We start from the raw sequence: 21,444 nt of genomic DNA, 5'->3' as shown, positions 1-21,444 counted from the left end.
ATCCTGTGATTCAGCTGGGGCTCTGGTGGCATCCTGGGAATGGGCGGCTACCGACGCCTTGGACAGAATCGCACCTTTGCGGCCTCTAACCCGATGCAGATCCCGGATTGCTCCTTGGTTTTCCATGGAGCTCCGGGAAATGAAATGTTGGAAAAGACGCTTAGAGGAGAGTTGGAGGTCCTCCCGATCTGAATCTGACCGAACACAGTTAAGAACCCATATTAGGTCTTATCTAGTGGTGATGGAAGCGGCGAAATGTCACTACTTCGCCGCCCTCATTGCATCTGCAGAAAACCGCCCAGCGGCCCTGTTTCGTGTGACCCGCTCCCTCCTCAATCAGGGAGCAAGGGAAGACCCTTTGCAGGGCAGAGCTGAGGATTTTGTACAGTTTCTGCATGATAAAATCGCTCAGATCCGGATCGGATTGGACTCTGATTGGGCAGAATCCAATCGGGAGACTAGGGTGGGTCTTGAGAATAATATCTGGATTGAGTTTGACCCTGTTTTTGTCAAGGAAGTGGACAGGATTGTGGGCAAACTTAGTTCCTCCACTTGCTTATTGGACCCTTGTCCCTCCTGGTTGGTTTCGGTTGCCAGAGAGGTGACTAGAGACTGGATCCAGGCAATTGTCAATGCTTCATTGAGAGAGGGGAACTTCCCCGCCTCTCTTAAGGAGACAGTGGTTCGACCTCTCCTCAAGAAGACTTCTCTGGATCCAGACTCATATAACTTGTATAATTGGGTATCATCAGCATATTGATGATATCTCACCCCAAAGCCACGAATGATCTCACCCAGTGTCTTCATATAGATGTTAAAGAGCAGGGGGGAGAGAACCGACCCCTGAGGCACCCCACAATTAAGGGGCCTCGGGGTGGATCTCTGCCCTCCCGCCCATACAAACTGAAAGCGACCCAAGAGATAGGAGGAAAACCACCGTAAGACAGTGCCTCCCACCCCTAACCCCACAAGTCGCTGCAGTAGGATACCATGGTCGATGGTATCAAAAGCCGCTGAGAGGTCAAGTAGGACCAGGATGGAGGAACAACCCCGATCCCGAGCCCGCCAGAGATCATTCACCAGAGTGACCAATGCTGTTTCCGTGCTGTGACTGTGTCGGAAGCCTGATTGGTACGGGTCAAGGTATTCTGTTTCCTCCAGGAATTGTGGGAGCTGTTGAGCCACTACAGGTTGTTGAGACTGTAGTGGCTCAACAGCTCCCACAATTCCTGGAGGAAACAGAATACCTTGACCCGTACCAAATAGGCTGAGACTGATTCTGGGCTTTATTATTTACTACTAATTAATTATTTGGATTAAATTATGATTTTATTGTACTTGTTTCTTAACTTGTGTTTGCCGCCCTGAGTCCTTCGGGAGAATGGCGGCATATAAATACATGTAATAAATAAATAAATAAATAAGTTTAGATGTTTCAGTGGGAGGCTTGAGTCCTGTCTCTGAACAGTCAATCACCCTGTGTCCTGGCTTCCCACACCAAAAACACATCATTGGAGTACAATGATGACTAATGAGTGGGGCCATAGAGGGGGATGAGGCAGACAACTGCGGCATTGGGCCCATCTGCACTAGTCGATCTGGTGATTTTCATCCTCTTCCAGACCACTCTACCCGCGGCTGGTCCACCCTCCTGAATTCAATGTCGATTTCTGTGGCTGCATGAATCCACACCCCCAAACGAGGTGGCAGGCCATGAGTCACACAGACCTGCCTCAAAGGTCGATCTAACCTGGCCTTAAATTGGTGTACCAGTAATCTCTCCAGCCATCCTCTCACATTCCCCGCCAACTGCCAGAATTCCCATACATATTTGACCACGGGCCGGCCACGCTGCCTGGCCACCAACAGATCCCCTTCCGCTTGTTGTATGCTAGTATTATCCTCGAAGCGCTCTTACAACAAAGAGAAGAATAGACCAATATCTCCGAGCTCCCCAGCATGATCACGGTATAGTCTAGCCACCTATTTGGCTGCCTCACCTTCCATGACTCCTGCCACAGCCATCACCATGGCCCATTGGGATCTATATAGGGTCTAAGTGGTCTATCACCTGGCCTATAAACAAAGCCATCTTCTCAGCACTGCCATTGAAGGAAGCCTTCAGAGTAGGTGGTTCCCACCTTCCTAGTAGACCAACCCCTGGCCAGGCCTGTAGTGGGGTCTGGGGCTTTTGCCCCATAGGCCCAATGGTCCTGGGATTAGCAAATGGACCTTGCCGATGATCCACAGGATCTGCTGATGATCTTTGAGCAGTCTGCCTGGTTCGCAATGCCTTATATCCCTGGTCCATTCCCCCAGCCAGTGGAAGGGAGGGTCCCCCAGGTCCTTGGTCTGGTTGAGGTTCTATATTTCTCTGCCACCCCATCCCAGTCCCTGGTGCCTGGAACCCTGCCGGGCCAAACATCTCCCTTAAAATATCCATGGTTTGGCTCCCTAACGCAGTGGAGTAGCTCCATTCATTTTCTGAGATACGTCTTTCTCTCCACTGCGTGAAATGGTTCCTGGAAGAGGTGAGCACCGGAGGAACATGCAGGCAATTCACAAACTCTCCTGACCCTCCAGCCCCTGACCATCAGTCTTCTCCACCCACAGACTCAATGGGTACATGCCAGCAAAGGAGGCTTACCTGGGCCAGGTCCATTGGTCAGGTTAGCTTGGAGTCCCATCTGGGATGCCAAATTGTTGGAAGAAATAACCATTTGGTTCAGTTCCAAGTGGGGAGAAAAACACTGGAAACATGGAGGCTGATTGGAAAGATGGTTTAATGGTGAAGCAGAACTACCAAGCTCGTGTGATTCTGGGTAGCTGACCACTTGGTTTGATGAGTACATGGATTTTTATACAGTTTGTTCTACAGCATTTTGTAATTTAGAGGCTTGTTTTGTGTATTTTATTTGATTTTAATTAGTTTGTCTCATGAAGGCCAGCAATGAGTTGGGGGTTTTAATCTTATTTAACAAATGTAATTAATCCTAGATGCTGGCTTCCTTGGGGTTTTAATCCTGTCTTGAATGGCAGTCCTGTCTGCATTTCTAAAAGTTGGCTCCTTAGTTTCTACTTGGGGCAGAGAGCTGAGGCTCTGAGTTTCTATCTTTAGAAACATGTTTCTCCTTTAAAAAAAATATAATATTCTGCCTTTTTAATATTTCCTAAAATATTTCATTCTTCTAACAGGGGTGGGTGCTAACTTTCTACTGATAAATGTAAATATTTGTAACCAATTTTATCAATATATATCTCAAGTATTTGACATTAGCAATTAAAAAGAAGTGTACCATGGATTCTCTACAACAAAATGAAGAGACTATGCATGCACATGAGATGTTCCTGGAAAAAAAATCCAATTTGCAAAAGATCCAACTTCAAAGGTTTATTCCTACACATTAGGAAGCAATTATTTTGAATGGTTTGCATAGCCCTAGTTCAAATATCAAGCTAAGTGTTACTAGATCATGGTTCATTTATGCGTTTAATGATAGTGATGAGCATCCAAAGCAATATTTAAGTTAAAAAGCATTTTCACATAGTGATCTGGAACCTCACATCATAATTTTGAGGGCCTAGAACAGTGATGGCTAACCTTTTTGCCATCGCATGCCAGCAGACAGGGGGCGGGGGAGAGTCACACGCGCATGTGCCCACGCGCATGCGTGCGCAACCCCCTCCCCCCTCCTCCTCGCTCCTGGCACATGATGGCCTGGTAGGCCTGTTTTTCTTTCTTACCTGGTTCCAGATCCTCTCTGTGTATCTGGGAAGGGCGAAAACAGCCTTTCCCACTCCCTTGGAGGCCCTACGGAGGCTGAAAGGGCCCATTTCCCAACTCTCGGTGGGACAGGAAGTGACATTTTTTGCTGTCCCCAGCCTCCAGAACCTCTCTAGGAGTCTGTAGGAGCCTCTCTAGGAGTCTGTAGGAGCCTCTCTAGGAGTCTATGGAGGCTGGGGACAGGAAAAAAACGTCACTTCCTGTCCCACCGGGAGTCAGGAAATGGGCCCTTTCAGCCTCCATAGGGCCTCCAAGGGAGTGGGAAAGGCTGTTTTTGCCCTTCCCAGATACACAGAGAGGATCTGGAGCCAGGTAAGAAAGAAAAACGGGCCTTCCTCACCCCACCCCCAGGCCCTCCAGAGGCAGGAAACAGCCTGTTTCCCTACTTCTGGTGGGCCCAAAAGGCCCAAAAATCAGCTGGCCGGCGGGCGCATGCGCCCCAGAGCTGAGCTGGCGTGCCCACTAATATGCCTCCGCGTGCCACCTGTGGCATGCGTGCCATAGGTTTGCCATCACGGGCCTAGAAGCACAGTCACCCAATACTAATCCTGTCTCAGTAAGCAAAAGTGAAATTACTGTGATAAAGAATTGTCAACTTGATCTCAGAAAATTGGTTAGTTATCATGGTGGTGACACTAAAAACTGCTGAAAGAAGAAGCAACTCTGTTCTCTTTCTTTTTCTCTGCCTGTCTCTGTCTCTTTGTCTCTCTCACACACACGGGGAGGGGGTGGGGAGAGACAGAGAGAATGGGATTTAACAGGGAGAGTGTAGTTGTTTCTGTTCCAAAACTAGGCTGGAAACCAGATAAAAATATAATCTGTTGAGGACTTCCGGTTGGTGAGCTGCAGCGACATGGTGCTGAGTGAATGACCGCTACTCCTCAACACCGCCTGTCACCACATTTTGGGGATCCCTTTGGGGGCGCGGGACCTGGAGAGCCCCGCGGACAATAGAGAGAGTTGGGTGAGCAAGAAAGTGAAGCGCAAGCACTCCTTGCAAAACCGGGCGGCTCTGTCAAACCAGTGTGAGTGAGTCAGCCTTTCAATGGCTGACCTGAAGCTGTGGTAGCTGACAACTAGAGGGAAGCAAGGAAGATCGGAGGTTGCAATGTCGAGATTGAAACGTGCTTTCCCTGCCTATGTGGATTTGAACGTCAAAAAGGGGCCGGCATAGCCGAGCGCGAGGGGCTCAGAGTGGAAACAAGTGGCGACGGAGATCAGAGAGCAGTTTGTAAAGGCACAGAGCTCGTCTAGCCGGCGCAGAGAATGAAAGACTGAGGACGCTGAAACCGCCTGCGTAAAAAGAGGTTTGGTGGGCACAGAGAGCAAAGAAAACATAAGAACCCAGAAAAACTCTGTTCCTCATTTGCTGGCCATAGCAGGAAGGTGAATTAAGCTGGAGATTGGACCCTACTTGCCTGTACCAGAGAACAGGAAGTGCAGCCATTAAAGAAGCTTGACAGAGCAAAAACTGGAAAGGACAGGCATAGAGACAATCTAGCTGCGAGATTTATCATAGAGCTTTGGCTGTGGCTAAGGGAGGATTGGAGGAGATTGGTGACTGAGTGAAAAAAAAAACATTACCTTTGTGGAAATCACTGTTAGTCCCTTATTGCAATTTGATACCTTTCCTCTTTATTCTCTTTACTTTTGATAACTCTGTCTTTAACATTCTGACCCTCTGCATAGTAATAGTGTTATTAATAAGAACTGTTAACTTTTATGTTATTTAAGTCCTGACTTTTCCTTGCTTACAAGATATAGTTTTATATAGTGTTATCTGATTTGCACTTATTTAATTAACTATCTAACTATACTCATTTGTACCTATAGCACCTTTACATATTTTATATATTAACTTATTGATATTTAGTAATATAAGGATTACAGTATTCAGCTAATTAATTCATTGGTACATAGTCATATAGGAGTTTGAATGAAAATTATTTAAATCTTTTTTTAAAAAATTATTTAAAAATTATCACTATTTAAAATTATTTAAAAGGAAAAAAAGAAGGCTATAAGATATTTAGCTAAGATTATAATTGTAATTTATTTAGGTAGTACTGTCATTTAAGTTACTAAGGAAAATTAGAGATTTATCATGTTCTAGAAGGAATTGAATTAATTATTAGTAAGCACAACGAATCTCCATTAGCAAAGGGTTAATTAATACATTAATTAAATACAAATCAACTACGAATTATAAATCAACTTAGGGTATATTTTTAAGTAATTGATTGAAAATGATATAGAGTGATTAATTGAAATTGACTGACAAATAAATCATATTCATTTTTGAAGAAGTATAAAAAGAGGTGGCAGCCAGTGCATGAAAATCTGGACAAATATCGAGAAAATAATTAAAGAACAAAAAATAATTTTGAAATGACGAGCATGTCGTCAACAATCCTGAAAACAGGGAAAAAGACCCCCTCAAATCCCACCATAACTATGACCTCCCCAGCTATCCAAAAGTCAACAGAAGGACTATCAAAAACAGAAAAAGCCACAGCAACTCCAACATTACAAACGGTGCAATAAACATTGACATTAATCCAAGAAACGATGATGGCTATGCAGGAAAAAATATCTAATAATCACACTGAATTGAAATCAGATATCCACCAACTAGACCAAAAGATGAATGAGATTCAAGTCTCAATTTTCAACAATGAACAGAGAATTCAGAAGGCGGAGTTAAGAATAGAGCAAAATGAGAAGAAATTGGATATGGTGGACCAGATACTGATGACGCAAAACAAGGAACTCGAAGACTCATTAATCCAATTGTAGATGGATAGGTCGTCGTTCTATCTACGCTTCCAGAATGTTGAAGAAGATAAAGAGGAGGATCTGGGGGAGAAGATGGCCGAATTGATTGTGGAGGTACTTCAACAGGATAAGCAGGAGATTATTAGAGAACTGGATGACGTCTATAGAGTCCAAACAAACTATGCGAGGAGGAATAGGCTCCCCAGGGAAGTTCATATTAGGTTCGCGAGAAAAAAAGTAAAAGACATCCTGTATAATATGGCGAGAGAAGGACATAACCTACAGAGGAAAAGAAGTGATAATACTAAAACAGGTTCCAAGAAGAGTGAGGGAGATGAGAAAGGATTACAGATTTTTAGCGGTGCAACTGAACAAAAGGAATATATTATTTAGATGGCTCCTGCCAGAAGGGATGCTAATCACCTGGCAGGGGAGAAAAATAAAAATAGACAATTTAAGCACTGCGCAAGATTTTCTCGATCAGTTAAGAGGTGTGGAAGAAGAACAAAATAGCAGAGAGGAAATAGAAGTGGTAAATCCAGAAGAGGGGACCGCACATCAACGGGACATCAAGGAAGGAACCGCGGAAGAGAAGAAGACCGAAGAAGAAGCCAAGGGGAAAAAAGCGAGACCAGTAAGAGCCGTAAGAACAAATAGAAACTAAAACCAGACAAGGAATAGAAATAGGAATAGAAATGAATGATCTGAAACTAATTTCAGTAAATGTTAATGGACTAAATTAAAGCAAAAAGAGGAAATTAATACTCACAAAGCTAGCAAAACAAAATCTGGATATAATTTGCTTACAGAAGGTCCACATAAAAAAGGATGAGGGTAAATGTCTTGAGTACAAAAAATATGGTAAATTATTTACCTCATTAGCAGGGGAAAAAAAGAGGGGGGTAGCAATCTATGTTAAAAAAGGAATCAAAGCAGAATTGAAATACAATGATACAAAGGGAAGAACCCTTATGGTTGAAGTTATGAGAGACAATGCCAAAATGTTATTAGTGGGCATTTATGCCCCAAATAAAAAACAAGGAGAATATTTTCAAAAGCTTCACGAGCAATTAGGAAAAATGGAATACAATGAAATTTGCATAATAGGTGATTTCAATGGAATCGTGGACCCAGACAAAGACCATAAAAGCAACAAAATTAATAAAAATAAAAGGGCAACCTTACCGAAAGCATTTTCTGATTTAGTTGAGGAAATGAACCTAATTGACATATGGTGAACTTTACACCCAAGTGAAAGTCAGTATACATTCTATTCCAATCTGCAACAGTCATGGTCGAGAATAGACATGGCATGGGTCACCAGGAAGCTGGGGTTAGAAATAGAAATGGCAGAAATCAGCCCAAATATTTGGGCAGATCATAACCCCTTGGAAATAAAGTGGAGAAATACAAAGAGAAAGAAAAACCAGAGATGGAGGTTCAATGTGAAACTACTGAACGATAAAGAGTGTGTAGAAAAATTGAAAGAAGAAGTAAAGACCTTCTTTATAGAAAACGGAAACCAAGGGACATCCCTTGAAATAGTGTGGGATACAATGAAAGCCTATCTAAGAGGGGTAGTAATATCATATTTGGCATATAAAAACAAAGCAAAAAGAAAATCCTGGGAAGACCTCACTAAACATCTAGAGGAAGCAGAAAGAAAACTCCAGGAAAATCCTAGAGATAAAGTAGCAAAAGATAATTGGCTGATGTGGAGACATAAATTAAACATCTTGGATCAAGAGGAGCTAGCTCAAAAAATAAAAAGAACAAAACAGTATAACTTTGAAAATGCCAATAAGTCGGGCAGATGGCTGGCCTATAAATTAAAAAAAGAAAATGAAAAAGGGACAATCCAGATATTAGAAGACGCTGAGGGCAATCTTTTAAATAAAGAAGATAAATTAGAAAGAATGAGAGAATATTATGAAACCCTATACAAAGAAGAGCAGGTCTCGGAAGAAAAAATAGATCAATATCTGATGAACGCTGAGCTCCATCAAATAACTGAGGAAGAGAGGGAGATGTTAAATGCTAAGATAACAACTGAAGAACTCAAAACAGCCCTCTCTAAACTCAAAAACAATAAAGCTCCAGACCCGGATGGATTCCCAGGAGAAATATACAAAAAATTGGAAGAAATATTACAACCCAAATTAATCGAATTTTTTTTTTATTGAAAAAGTTTTACAAATACCAATTTTTCCCCATTTCCCCCCCATCCCTCCCTAACACCCCCTAACCCTCCCCTCCTCCCATGACTTCCCCAAGGTGAAATCCGTCCACATTGTATTATAACATACTTTACCACCCCTCTATTCTCCCTGTGCACTATACATTTCTACATAACAATAAGCTATATTGCCCCCTATATACTATACATTTCTACACAACATTCAGCTAAAAGCTATCTGGTACTTCCTAGTTTGATATTTATTCTGCACATAATCTATCCATTTCTTCCATTCCCATGCATAAGTCTCCTGAGTCCGGTCTTTTAAATATGCTGATATCTTCACCATTTTTGCAAAACTGGCCATCTTCAAAATCCATTCTTGAATTGTAGGCATATCATCCCTTTTCCAATATTGACCAATCAGTAACCTAGCTGCTGTCACCATATACAATATCAATTTTGTTTCACCCACTGAAAAGCCCTTAACTATACCCAATAAAAACAATTGAGGAGAAAATTGAATTTTTTTCTTCAAAACATTTTGCATAACGCACCAAATTTTTTATCCAGAAAGCATGTCCACCATATATGATAATATGTAGCATCTAAGCAATCACATCTCCAACATTTTGGTTGAACATTAGGATACATGCATGACAATTTCTTAGGATCTAAATGCCACCTATAAAACATTTTATAAAAATTTTCCCTCAAATTCTGTGTAAATTTAACATTCTGAACCCATATTTTTTTCCCAGGTTTCCATCATAACTGGTTCTCCAAAATTTTGTGCCCATTTTGTCATACAATCTTTAACCAATTCATTTTCTGAATCTCTTTCTAACAAAACATTATAAACTCTCTTAATATGCATTGGGCCTTTCTCTTTTATCTGCCTAACCAGTTCTTCTTCATGCAACATTAATCCAATTTTTTGATCTTCTCTCCATCTCAGTTGAAGTTGATTATACTGTAACCAAGTTAAATTAATCCCTTCTTCCAACAGTGTATTTAATGACTTCAATTGCCATCTGCCCCCATCATTAAAAAGTACTTCTTTGTATAAACTCCCCCCCCGAGTGACTTTATATTTATATTCCATATAATATGACCAAGATCCAACCACAACGGTATTTTATAATCCCATTTGAGTCAGTGCTTCTTCCATACTCTCATCAAGGAGCTTCTAAGTATATGGCTGTTGAATACTTTATCCACCTTGTTTTCATAGAATAAATATGCATGCCAACCAAATTCAAGGTCATAACTCTCAATATTCAATATTCCAGTCTTTGTTCTTCCAAACCAATCACTTGCTTGTGTAAACGCTGCTGCTTCATAATACAATCGCAGGTTTGGAAGTTTAAGATCACCCCTTTCACGAACATCTTGCATAATTTTCAGTTTAACTCTTGGCTTTTTCTCATTCCAAACAAACTTATTCACTCCTTTTTGCCATTCCATCAAGTGTTTATCACTTTTAAGCACCGGAATCATTTGAAACAAAAATAAAAATCTAGGTAGAACATTCATTTTAACTGCTGCTATTCTTCCAAGTAGAGACAGCTGCAGTTTTTTCCAAGTTTCCATATCCTTTTGTACCTTTCGCCACAACACCTCATAATTATTTTGAAACAGTTTTATATTTGAATCTGCAACTTGAACTCCCAGATATCTCACCTTTGATACTATTTCAAAGCCTGCCTTCCTTTCCAGTTCCTTCTTTTGATCAACTGTCATATTTTTAACTATCATCTTGGTTTTTTTCTGATTCAGTCTGAATCCTGATACCATACCATATTCTTCTATAATGTCTTTCATCTGAATTATTGATTCCATCGGCTGTGTTAGGGTAACAACCAGATCATCTGCAAATGCCCTTGTTCTGTAATCCTCTTGCCTTATCACTATTCCCTTCAAAGTATTTGTGTCCCGTATTGTGTTCAACAAGACTTCTAGAGTTAAAATAAACAACAACAGGGATAACGGACAACCTTGTCTTGTACCTTTTTCTATACTAAAATTTGTAGTTAAACTTCCATTAATAATAATTTGTGCTGTTTGTTCTTGATAGATTGCTGAAACCGCCCGTACAAACTGATCCCCAAAGTCCATCTTTTTTAAAGTCTTTAATAGAAAATTCCAATTCACTCGATCAAAGGCCTTCTCCGCATCCAAAAACACCAACACTGCAGAGATCTGTTTATTCTCAAGATATTCCAATAAATCTATAATTTGCCTCACATTATCCTTCATATATCTGCCTTCTATAAATCCTGCTTGATCATGATGAATCACCTCTTGAATAACTGGCATTAATCTGTTGGCTAATACTTTCGCCAAAATTTTATAATCCGTATTCAGGAGAGATATTGGTCTAAAATTTTCCGGTTTTGTAGAGCCTGCCTTCTCTTTCAGTATCAAAGAGACAAAAGCTGCTTTCCATGAAGGGGGTATTTTTCCCCCTTGTTGTATGCTACAAAATAAGTCTTTAAGATGTTCAATCATTTCTGCTTGTAGAGTTTTATAGTACACCGCAGTTAAACCATCCGTTCCTGGAGCTTTAGCTGTTTTCAGTTGTTTAATAGCAACAATACTCTCCTCAGCTGTTATTGGTAGACTCGTTCTTTCCTTTTGATCACTAGAAATTTTTATAACTCTCTTTTCTTCTAGATATTTATTTATAAATTCATTCTGTATGTCATCTTTGGCATATAGTTTGGTATAATAATCTAAGAAGGCTTCTTTGATTAGTCTTTGTTGAAATACTTCCTTCCCTCTATACTCAATACTACCAATAGTCCGAGTACTCTGTTGTTTCCTCAATGTATAAGCCAACCACCTGCCCGGTTTATTGGCATTGCAAAATGTATTGTGTTTCGCAAATTGTAAATTAGTTGCTGCTTGTTCCACTGTGAGCATGTGAAATTGATCTTTCAAAAGTTTTATAATTCCTTGTAATTTTTCATCTGTTGGATTTTTTATAAGCAACTGCTCTTTTTTCTTTATCTCTCCTTCCAATTCTAATCTTTTTCTTTGTCGATTTGTTTTATGTTTAGAATTCATATGAATCAGTACCCCCCACATATATGTCTTACTCGCATCCCAAACAATTTCAATAGGGGTACCCTTATTCAAGTTCATTTCAAAAAATTCCTTCATTTGTTTTTTAAGTTCGTTTACATTCTTTTCATATCTAAACAAGTTTTCATTTACTCTCCAAGATCTTCTCTCATTCTTTCCCATTTCTATTTCTATCCATACCGGGCTGTGGTCAGATAAAGTCCTCGGAAATATCTTTGTTTTCTTTGTTTTTAAAAGTAAGTCAACCGTAAGTAAAATAAAGTCAATCCTAGAGAAGGATCTATGTCTATCTGAAAAAAAAGTAAAGTCCAATTCTTTTGGGTTATGCACTCTCCACATATCTTTCAATTCCAAATCTTCTTTCATATCAAAAAAAAAAAAAAAAAGTGGTAGCTTAACACATGATTTTACCAAGCTCTTCTTATCCATTTTAGGATCTATTACTCCATTCCAATCTCCCATAAGTAGGATAGATCTATAGTCCCATTGTAATATTTTAGAATGCAATAATTTATAAAAGTTTTCTTGTTGCTGATTAGGAGCATAAATTCCAATCACCAGAATTGGATCATTATCTATAAGAAGTTCTATTGCTATATATCTTCCACAATCATCTGCTTCTATGACTTTTGTTGGCAGTCTTTTATTTGTATAAATCACTACACCATTCTTTTTCTCCAAATTTGAAGCTATAAACTGTGTTCCTAATCTAGAATTTATCAAGTATTTTTGATCTTGTGTTCTAATATGAGTTTCCTGTAAGCAAATAACATTGTTATTAAATTGTCTCAAATAATGAAATATCTTCCTCCTTTTCTGTGGTGAGTTCAGTCCGTTCACATTCCAAGATAAAAACTTAATTGTCATTTGTAGTCTCCTGAAGCGTTAAGAGCATTTGCTGAAGTTGCTGTTCCAAACTAGTAGTCTTCAGCTTAGCTCCTCCCATGGCTTCGGATTTTTGTGCTTTACCATTGACTCCCTGTTTGTCTTGTGGTAGCTTAGAACTCTGATGTTGTTGTTTCTCTAGAAATTGTTTGTAAGCTGCTCGAGTGATACACTGATCTTTAGCACTGTGCAACATCAGATCAAGATCCTCTGCCACTTCTCTTGTATTTTTAGGTGGTTCACCTATAGGTTCTAAAGGAAGATCCAGCAATGGTTTATCTAAAAAAACCCCTGTTGCTCCTTGAGTCTCCATTGCCTCGATCTCCATCTGTTTTCTCTGCTCTTCAAGCTCTTGTTCAAATTGCTTCTCTTTCTCACCCTCCACTATGGCTAACATTGAGGAAATACGTGGAGATGCTGCACCAGGTTTAAAAACATTGAAATAAAATTCTTCCGCTTTTTGAAGGGCATTTAATCGATATCTCTCTCCTTGATACCTCAATATTATGCCAACTGGGGTGTCCCATCTAAATGGAATTTGTTGTTTCTTTAATTCAGTCACCAAAAATCCAAAATCTTTTCTATCTCTTAGCATCTTAGGTGGCAATTCTTTGTAGATCCCAATCTCTCTTCCATCCACTTGAATAATAGAAACAAAAGACTTTTGTAAAATATCATTTCTTATTCTTCTATCTGTAAAATATATCACCACATCTCTGGGCAATTGCCTTTGCCTTGCCACCCAGGAATTCACTCTATAAACCTTGTCAATCTTGCATAAAATCTCATCAGGATCAACCTTTAACATTACAGCAAGAGCATCAGCACAAACCCTTCTCAAGTCTTCTCTATTGTTCTCTTTTATGCCTTTGAATCTTACAGCAAACTCCATAAATCTAAGTTGCATCACTGTCACTTCATTTTCAAGCCTTTGCGTTTTATTATCAACATTGGAAATTTTATGATCAGCTTCCTTCATTTTGGATTCTACTTCTGAGCTAAGTTTTTCCACTTTTTTTTATCAATCTGGACCACTGCTTCTGACAAACCAGTCATAACTGTCAGTATGTCCTGTTTCATCTTGTCATACTTTTCTTGAACCACCTCCTTAGGTGCTGAGATTTTTCAAATTTCTGGTCTAAAACTTCATTTTGATTCCTCAAAGCCACAGCAATAAATTCCTTCAAATCTTTAAATCCAGACTCTTGTGTTTGGCTCTGTGTCTGCAAACTTAAAGGCTGCTCTTGTGGCTTGTGAGTGGGGGAGGCCCCCCCCCGCAGCTTTAGCTGGCTTTGTCTGCTTTGAAGCCATTCTTCCATGCAGCCTGATTCTTTCTAAGAAAAATGTCCTCTCTCCCTTTCCACCACAAAAACCTTTCAGAAATTTCCCCAGCTTTAGTCAAGTCCCAAGGGAGATGCAACAGATCAAGTCACTTTTAAAAGAACTTTTCCCTTTTCTTCTGGCCAGCGCTGTTACTTTTTGTTACTTTGTAGCGCAATGAGCTCAAACAATTCCACTTTCGCTTTCAGCTTTCGTTATTGCTAAAGCCGGGCGCCATTTTAAGAAACTTTTACTTTTTCTCCGTTACTGAATTCATTCACAGGGCTAAAGAAAATACTTGCAATTTGAATTTCAGGTCCAGATTCCACCCTGCTTATTTTTTAAAAGTTCTCTTGGCTTTCACTCGTTACGTTGGTCACGCCATCTGGCTCTGCAAACTGCAGAGTTGTCCCCGGAGTCCGGAGCCTCAGTGAGCTGAATAGGGAGCCTCACCCTGCTTTCTCCCCAGAAACCACAAAGACAATCTGGGGACTTCGTAGGGGGCTCTACCTTGTCTCGCCGGCTCTTCTCCTGATTCCTCTAGATCGTGGAGATTTCCAAGCCACTTCTCAGCTGTAGTCTAACGGGCGGCGGGGCTGGCGGTCTTAAAAGGACCATCTAGCGACAACAATGGAGCCAACCGGAAGTCATTAATTGAAATTTTTAATGAGGTTTTGATGGGCTCAAAAATTCCTGATTCGTGGAGGGAAGCTCATGTTACACTACTGCTGAAAGAAGGTGCTGACTTAAGACAAATCCAAAATTAAAAGCCAATTTCGCTTCTAAACACGGATTATAAATTATTTATGTGCATCATGGCGGAAAGAACAAAAAAAATATTAAACATCTGGATCCATAAAGACCAAAATGGATTTCTCCCGGGGAGACAAATTAGGGACAATTTGAGAATTGTTTTAGATATTTTAGAGTACTATGAAGAGCACCCCGAAAAGCAGATGGCCTTAGTCTTTTTGGATGCCCAAAAGGCATTCAACAATGTAAATTGGAATTTTATGATTAAACAAATTAAAATAATGGGATTTGGGCAAAACTTTGAAAAGGTGATAAAAATTATTTACGACAACCAGAGAGCGAGCATCTTAGTAAATGGAGATAGGATAAGAACATTCCAGATTAAGAAGGGGGTAAGACAGGGTTGCCCCTTGTCGCCATTATTATTCATCTTAGTCCTAGAAGTCCTGTTACGAAAAATTAGGAAGAATGAGGAAATCAAAGGCCTAAAAATTAGGAAGGAGGTCTATAAAACGCAAGCGTTCGCGGACAATGTGGCACTAATATTAGAAGACCCAATAGAATCTGGGCAAAAAGTATTAGAGGAATTGGGCAAATATGGAGAGGTGGCAGGCCTTAAATTGAACAAATCCAAAACCAAAATATTAACTAAGAATGTAACTGAGGTGCAGCAGAAAGAGATAGAAGGAACCCTGGGGCTGCAAGTTGTCAAAAAAACAAAGTATTTAGGAATTTGGATAACTAAAAGGTGCTCATCCCTAAAGGAAGACAATTACACCCCACTAATTAATAAAATGAAACAAGATTTGGACAGATGGAGGAAAACCAAATTGTCACTTATAGGCAAAACTGCCGCAATTAAGATGAATATCCTCCCCAGAATCCTATTCTTATATTAAAATATACCAATAAATTTAGATAAGAAATTTTTCTCAGAATTAAATAAAAATATTAGGGGATTTGTATGGGAGGGGAAAAGACCGAGGATTTCTCTCAAAATTTTACAGAAAAAAAGGAACATGGGAGGATTCGGACTCCCAGATTGGGAAATTTATTATAGGGCAGCCAAACTAATATGGATAAAGGAATGGGTCACTCTGGAAAATAAGAGAATTCTAACTCTAGAAGGCCACGACTTACAGAAAGGGTGGAACGCATATTTATGGGACACAGAGAAGAAAAAGAAAACTTATTTCCATAGACATAAAATTAGGGACTCCCTAATACAAACATGGACGGGAATTAGGCAGGGATACTATGTAAAAGTCTCAAAATGGCTCTCCACGGGGGAGGCATTGATTTATCCCAATAGATGGGGAATGGAGAAACTGTGCAGATATAAAGACATCGTGGACGGAGGAGGAAATATCAAATCAAATGATGTATTGAGAGATCAAGGTATAATTCTAGATTGGTGGACCTATCTGCAAATAAAATCAAGAAACCAGAGAGACAAGGATGAATACAGTTTAGAATTAGGATATAATGGAATAGACAAAATTTTGATGGGAACAGGAAAAAAAGCTTTGGCCAAGCTATATAACTACCTATTAGATGAAGAGAGAGCCGAGGATGCAGCCAGAAATCAACTGACAGCATGGGAGAGAAATATTGGGCACAGTTTAAACTTTAATGAATGGGAAGAGGCGTGGAACAAAAATTATAAATTGACAAGAGCTGCCACATATAAGGAAAATCATTACAAAATGCTCCATAGGTGGCATTTAGCACCTGCTAGATTAGTAAAGATGTTCCCCAATATGCATCCAAACTGTTGGAAATGTGGTCATGGTCAGGGCACCTTCTTTCATATGTGGTGGACATGCCCCAAGGCAAAAAGATACTGGAGTAGAATTTGGAGATGGTTGCAAGAAATAATTGGAGAAGATATTGAATTGACACCAGAAATATTTCTCCTGGGAATAGTAAAGAAAGGGTATGGAAAGGAAAAGGTCCACCTCCTGATACACATAACTACAGCTGCTAGACTGGCATACGCACAATACTGGAAAGAGAAAAACCCACCACCGGAAGAACTTATCATTAGAAAAATTTGGAGTGTGCAGAGATAAGTAAATTAACCCATGAAATAAATAATGATGAGAATTCATACTACTATACCGTGTGGGGAAGGTGGTACGAATGGATGAATGATAAAATTAAGGAAGGAGAAAAAGGTGCAGAAACCAATTAGAAATATATAGTATAAGTGACACCAGATTTTTTTTTCATGTAATTATGTATAAACACTGCATATCCGATGTTAAACAGAACTGTCATTATATTTTTATGTATATATAATAAAATCAATAAAATATTTAAATATATATATATATATATATATATATAATCTGTTGTCTTCCAAGAATGTTTGCAGCTGCATAAACTCCACCCTCTCAATCACCTTGGATCAAAAAGGAATTTTAGATTAGAGAGAAGTAATTTATTTAGAACAGGAAGTTGTCCATTACTTTTCAGTAATGGACAACTGCTGGCTCCTTTATGGTCAATAATTTTATTTGATCCTATACCTTCTATTCCCTGGATCAAATCAACTTCTCTTGACTAGCAAAAATAGATTTCTGGCAAAAAATTCCATTTCTAGGGGAATTTTTTTTAACAACCATATGAATTGCTAAATGAATATAGTGTCTACAAAAAATGATCATAAAATCAAGTCAGATCACGTGGTGATGCATTTAATGACTGCAATGTCATTAAATGCAACTGGAAATTCCAAGATCAATTGTGGTAATTATGTGAGGGCTACCTGTAAAGTACTGGAAACATCAGCGTTAAAAAATAGCATTCAAGTTGGTATATATGTTATTTTCAGTCTGCATTTGAAGGCTCCAATATAGGATTTCTAGATAAACAAAAATAACCTGAGGAGGTTTTTGGAATTGACTTGAGGATACAATTGTGGGAAGCCCCCCCCCATAGAAGAATGAAATATTTTGAGGAATATTAAAAAGGCATTCCCTAAATGAGAAATGGAGAAACTAAATATTTTCTAGAATCAGGAAGTAGCCCCCAAGTCTTTCTTAGTAGCCCGCAGCAGATGCCAACACTTAAGAGATAAAGAGCTTATTGAAAGAGGAAGGCAAATATCTAGATAGCTCTATTCATAAGCAAAGCAAATACTGCAGGCAGAAATCAATACTGCAGGCAGAAATCAATTTAGGATATTTTGAAACTCCCTGCAGGAAAGTCTCAACAAAGGCAGAATGGTAGGATTAGAAGCAGACCCCTCAGATAATCCAGGAAATCTTTGGCAAATGGGAGAGATAAGTTCTGACCTTACCTCCCGATAATGGGGGCATGTAAATATGATGTGAGCCAACGATTCCAGAGATTGGCCGTCACATGAACAGTGGGTAGATTTCACACATCCCGAGCACCTGCTATCTAAGACATTCGAGGGGATCACATTAAAACGTGCCTTTAGAAAGGCCAACGTGTATTTAACAAAGGATAGCGTAGAGAGATATTGGGGGGGGCATTCGGGGAGTAATACTGAGAGAAAATGGAGAACATACTCCCGCACCAAGTGCCAGATTCTGTTGTCTTTCAATATCATCCAATCACTGAAATATCAGCAATTTGGCTGCATCTGTGCGAAGCATAAGGGCTTCAATAGGGGGAATACCTATCTTCATAAGTTTGGTGTGAATATCGCGGACCCAAGGACTGTGGAAGTTGTCCCGCCATAAGCACTGGCCTAAATAGTAGTCTGGAAGTCTGACCCACAGGGTCAGCCAGTAGCCAATAGCACACTTCCACAGAACAGTAGCGAGAGATGGTGTGCCCAGTTCCAAGCGGATTGCAGCATTACTCACACAGGGGGGAACTCCCATTGGGCAGTATAAGAACTGGCTTTGAACTGACTCGAGGAGGGAAATATTTGTTTGAACCCAAAGGGGGGCGCCGTATGTAATGGCAGCTATCACCTTTGCCCTATATACTTTCAATACTGAGGGAATATGTTGGGCTCCCTCCGTGTAAAAGAATTGTAGAAGGGCATGCGTAGTGGCCTTGGCCTTGGTGCGGAGGGACTTGACCTGCGCAAGCCACATGACATTAGATTGGAAAAGAATGCCTAAATATTGGAATCTATGGACCTGTTCCACTGGTATGCCATCGAGCCTCCATTGATAGTTTTTCCTGCTTCTTGAGAAAATCATAATTTTAGACTTAGAATGGTTGATAAACAGTTGGTTGGCGCAACAATAGTTGGAAAGAATTTTAAGGGCTCTGAGCAGACCACCCGAGAGAATGAAAGAATCACCGCATCATCCGCATAAAGCAGGAGCGGGCACCTATAGTCAGCTAATCTGGGGGCATGGATATAATCCAGTTGGACCATTAACGCCCTTCTCCAATCGCTAATATATAAGTTAAAAAGAAGGGGTGCCAATATACATCCCTGTCTGACCCCCTTATTAACAGGGATGGCGTTGGAAAGGTCCCCTTGGAGGGTAAGGCGCACTTTTGCCTCCGTTCCTTCATGCAGTTGGGAGATGAGCCAGAGAAGTCTTTTATCAATGCCCCAGGAAAGGAGTTTGCCCCACAGTTTATATCTGGGAATACTGTCAAAAGCAGCCTTTAAGTCTATAAAGGCAACACAGAGACGGCCTTTCCTAAGGGTAGAGTATTTTAAGGCCAGATGGTATAGGATCAGAGCATGGTCAATAGTAAAATGATCTGCTCTGAACCCCGCCTGCTCATGACTGAGCAGTCCAGCCTCCTCAACCCAGCATTCCAGAAATACTAATAGCAATAACTTCCTACCAGAAAATACTTATTAATTTTTCATTTGTTACATGCGTTTCAAAGTTATTGAACTGTATTTCTTCAACAGACAGCCACATTTAATTATTGGTTTCTTTATTATTTATTTAAAATGCCATCCTAAAGAAAGTGAAAATTAATTTATACTTTCAGGACCACAACTTTATACAACACAAAATATAACAATAGTCAATAGATAGATGGATATAGATATAGATATAGATATAGATATAGATATAGATATAGATATAGATATAGATATAGATATAGATATATTCACCCCTTTTAAGTAGAATAACTGTAGCATGTCTGCGGCCATAACCATTTTCAACATAGCAGGAGTAATTTCCAAGATCCCCTTCTTCCACTGAATCAAGAATTAATGAGATGGAAACTTCTTGTTCTCCAAGATGTTCTTTAAGGACTCTAATAAAAAGAAAAATATTTTGTTGAAATATTTTTGGTTATTGAAAAATTGTTGAAAAATAATATTTTTGGAAAGAATGAAAGAAATCTTAATATGATCTTTATTAAAAAAAAAAAAAGGAGAGTTGATGTAATTAAACCGCTAGTTTGCTTTACTATCAATATATATTTATACACATTTGTTGCTGCTAATGAGATCTGCAATTAAATTGATATTTATAAGCATTGTTTTTGCTAAAATATCAGCAGTTGTTCTTGTTCCATAGCTATCTAAATAACTTTAATATATATATTAAATATGTATGTAGGTCTTTGGTTATTCGGGTTTTCTCCCACGTAAAATTAGAAGTGTCTTCCAATTTTACGTGGGAGAAAACCCGAATAACCAAAGACCTACATACAAACACCCGCAAAAACCTCAGAAAATATTTATTTATTTATTTATTTGCAATTAAGGTGAAATATATTCTATTTTTTAAAAAATATATATTTCTAGATTATTCCATTTTTAAAGATTAAGTAATAGATGTTAATATCCACAGAAGATGAATGCATTTCTTCGAGTAATTTAGGAGTAATAATTTTCTTTGGAATTTCAAACCTTGTTTATAATTCTTTATGTACATAATACTTGTTTGTTTGAAAACAACATATATCCACAAATATAAACACCAAAAGCAATTACCACTATTTCCAAAAATTAAGAAACATCCCAATGAATATCACAGAAGGGATTTGTGTAAGTAATGAATTTCACACACACACACACACACAGAAAGAGAGAGAGTTAGTATTTTATTGTGTAAATAGTTTCTAGACATTTTTACAGTTGCTGAATCTTCATTCTTGCTTTAACAGTAGACTCTAAAACTAGCAGTTTTAGAATACCTGCATATATATATATATATGAAACATCAATTTTCTATGCCAATCTCAATAATTGTACTGCAAAAGAACAAGGCTCAGATGATTTTCTGCACTGTAATAATGTCTATTCCTCTTTTAAATAGTATTTTATTCATTTCAGAAAAGTAGATATTAGTCTTGACAAAACATATATATATATATATATATATTACCTAATATCACTCTCCCAAACCCGACTTTCATCCAAATCCTCAATAAACTTTTCGCCTTTCATCCAATACATTAAAGGACTGACTTCTCCACTGTATCCAAAGAATGCTCGACAAGTTAGATTAGCAGAATGGCCTGGAAAAAAGCATTAATAAAGAAAATACGTTAGACCCAAACTGGCCAAACTAATTTATTACTGGATTGACAATAAAGTAATGCTTTATCATATAAATCTTACATTACATGAAAGTTACCTTTAGGATTCTTATGTATTAAAACATTTTTGACCAAATTTTGAGCATAATACATGCTCAGTAGAAGGAAGTTAGTGTGGAGGAGGAAGGAAAGAAAGAGAAAACATCGGGGTCAT

At 39.0% G+C, this 21,444-nt stretch overlaps 1 protein-coding gene across 1 annotated transcript in view; it reads right to left on the bottom strand.

Annotated features, from left to right (window-relative positions):
* IL1RAPL1 (interleukin 1 receptor accessory protein like 1) overlaps positions 1-21,444 on the bottom strand; it is a 924,197-nt gene that overhangs the window by 68,585 nt on the left and 834,168 nt on the right. The window contains exons 5-6 of the mRNA XM_070944181.1: positions 21,077-21,209; positions 19,852-19,997 (exon numbers count right to left, since the gene is read on the bottom strand). Coding sequence (XP_070800282.1) covers positions 19,852-19,997; positions 21,077-21,209 — 279 coding nt within the window. The remainder of the gene's footprint in view (positions 1-19,851; positions 19,998-21,076; positions 21,210-21,444) is intronic.

Source organism: Pituophis catenifer, unplaced genomic scaffold, assembly GCF_029215685.1.
Source record: "Pituophis catenifer annectens isolate HBS135680 unplaced genomic scaffold, rPitCat1.0.hap2 SCAF_4, whole genome shotgun sequence".
Lineage (NCBI taxonomy): Eukaryota > Metazoa > Chordata > Lepidosauria > Squamata > Colubridae > Pituophis > Pituophis catenifer.
Note: the sequence above shows the minus strand (reverse complement) of the source record. Positions and strands in the feature narration are given on the sequence as shown.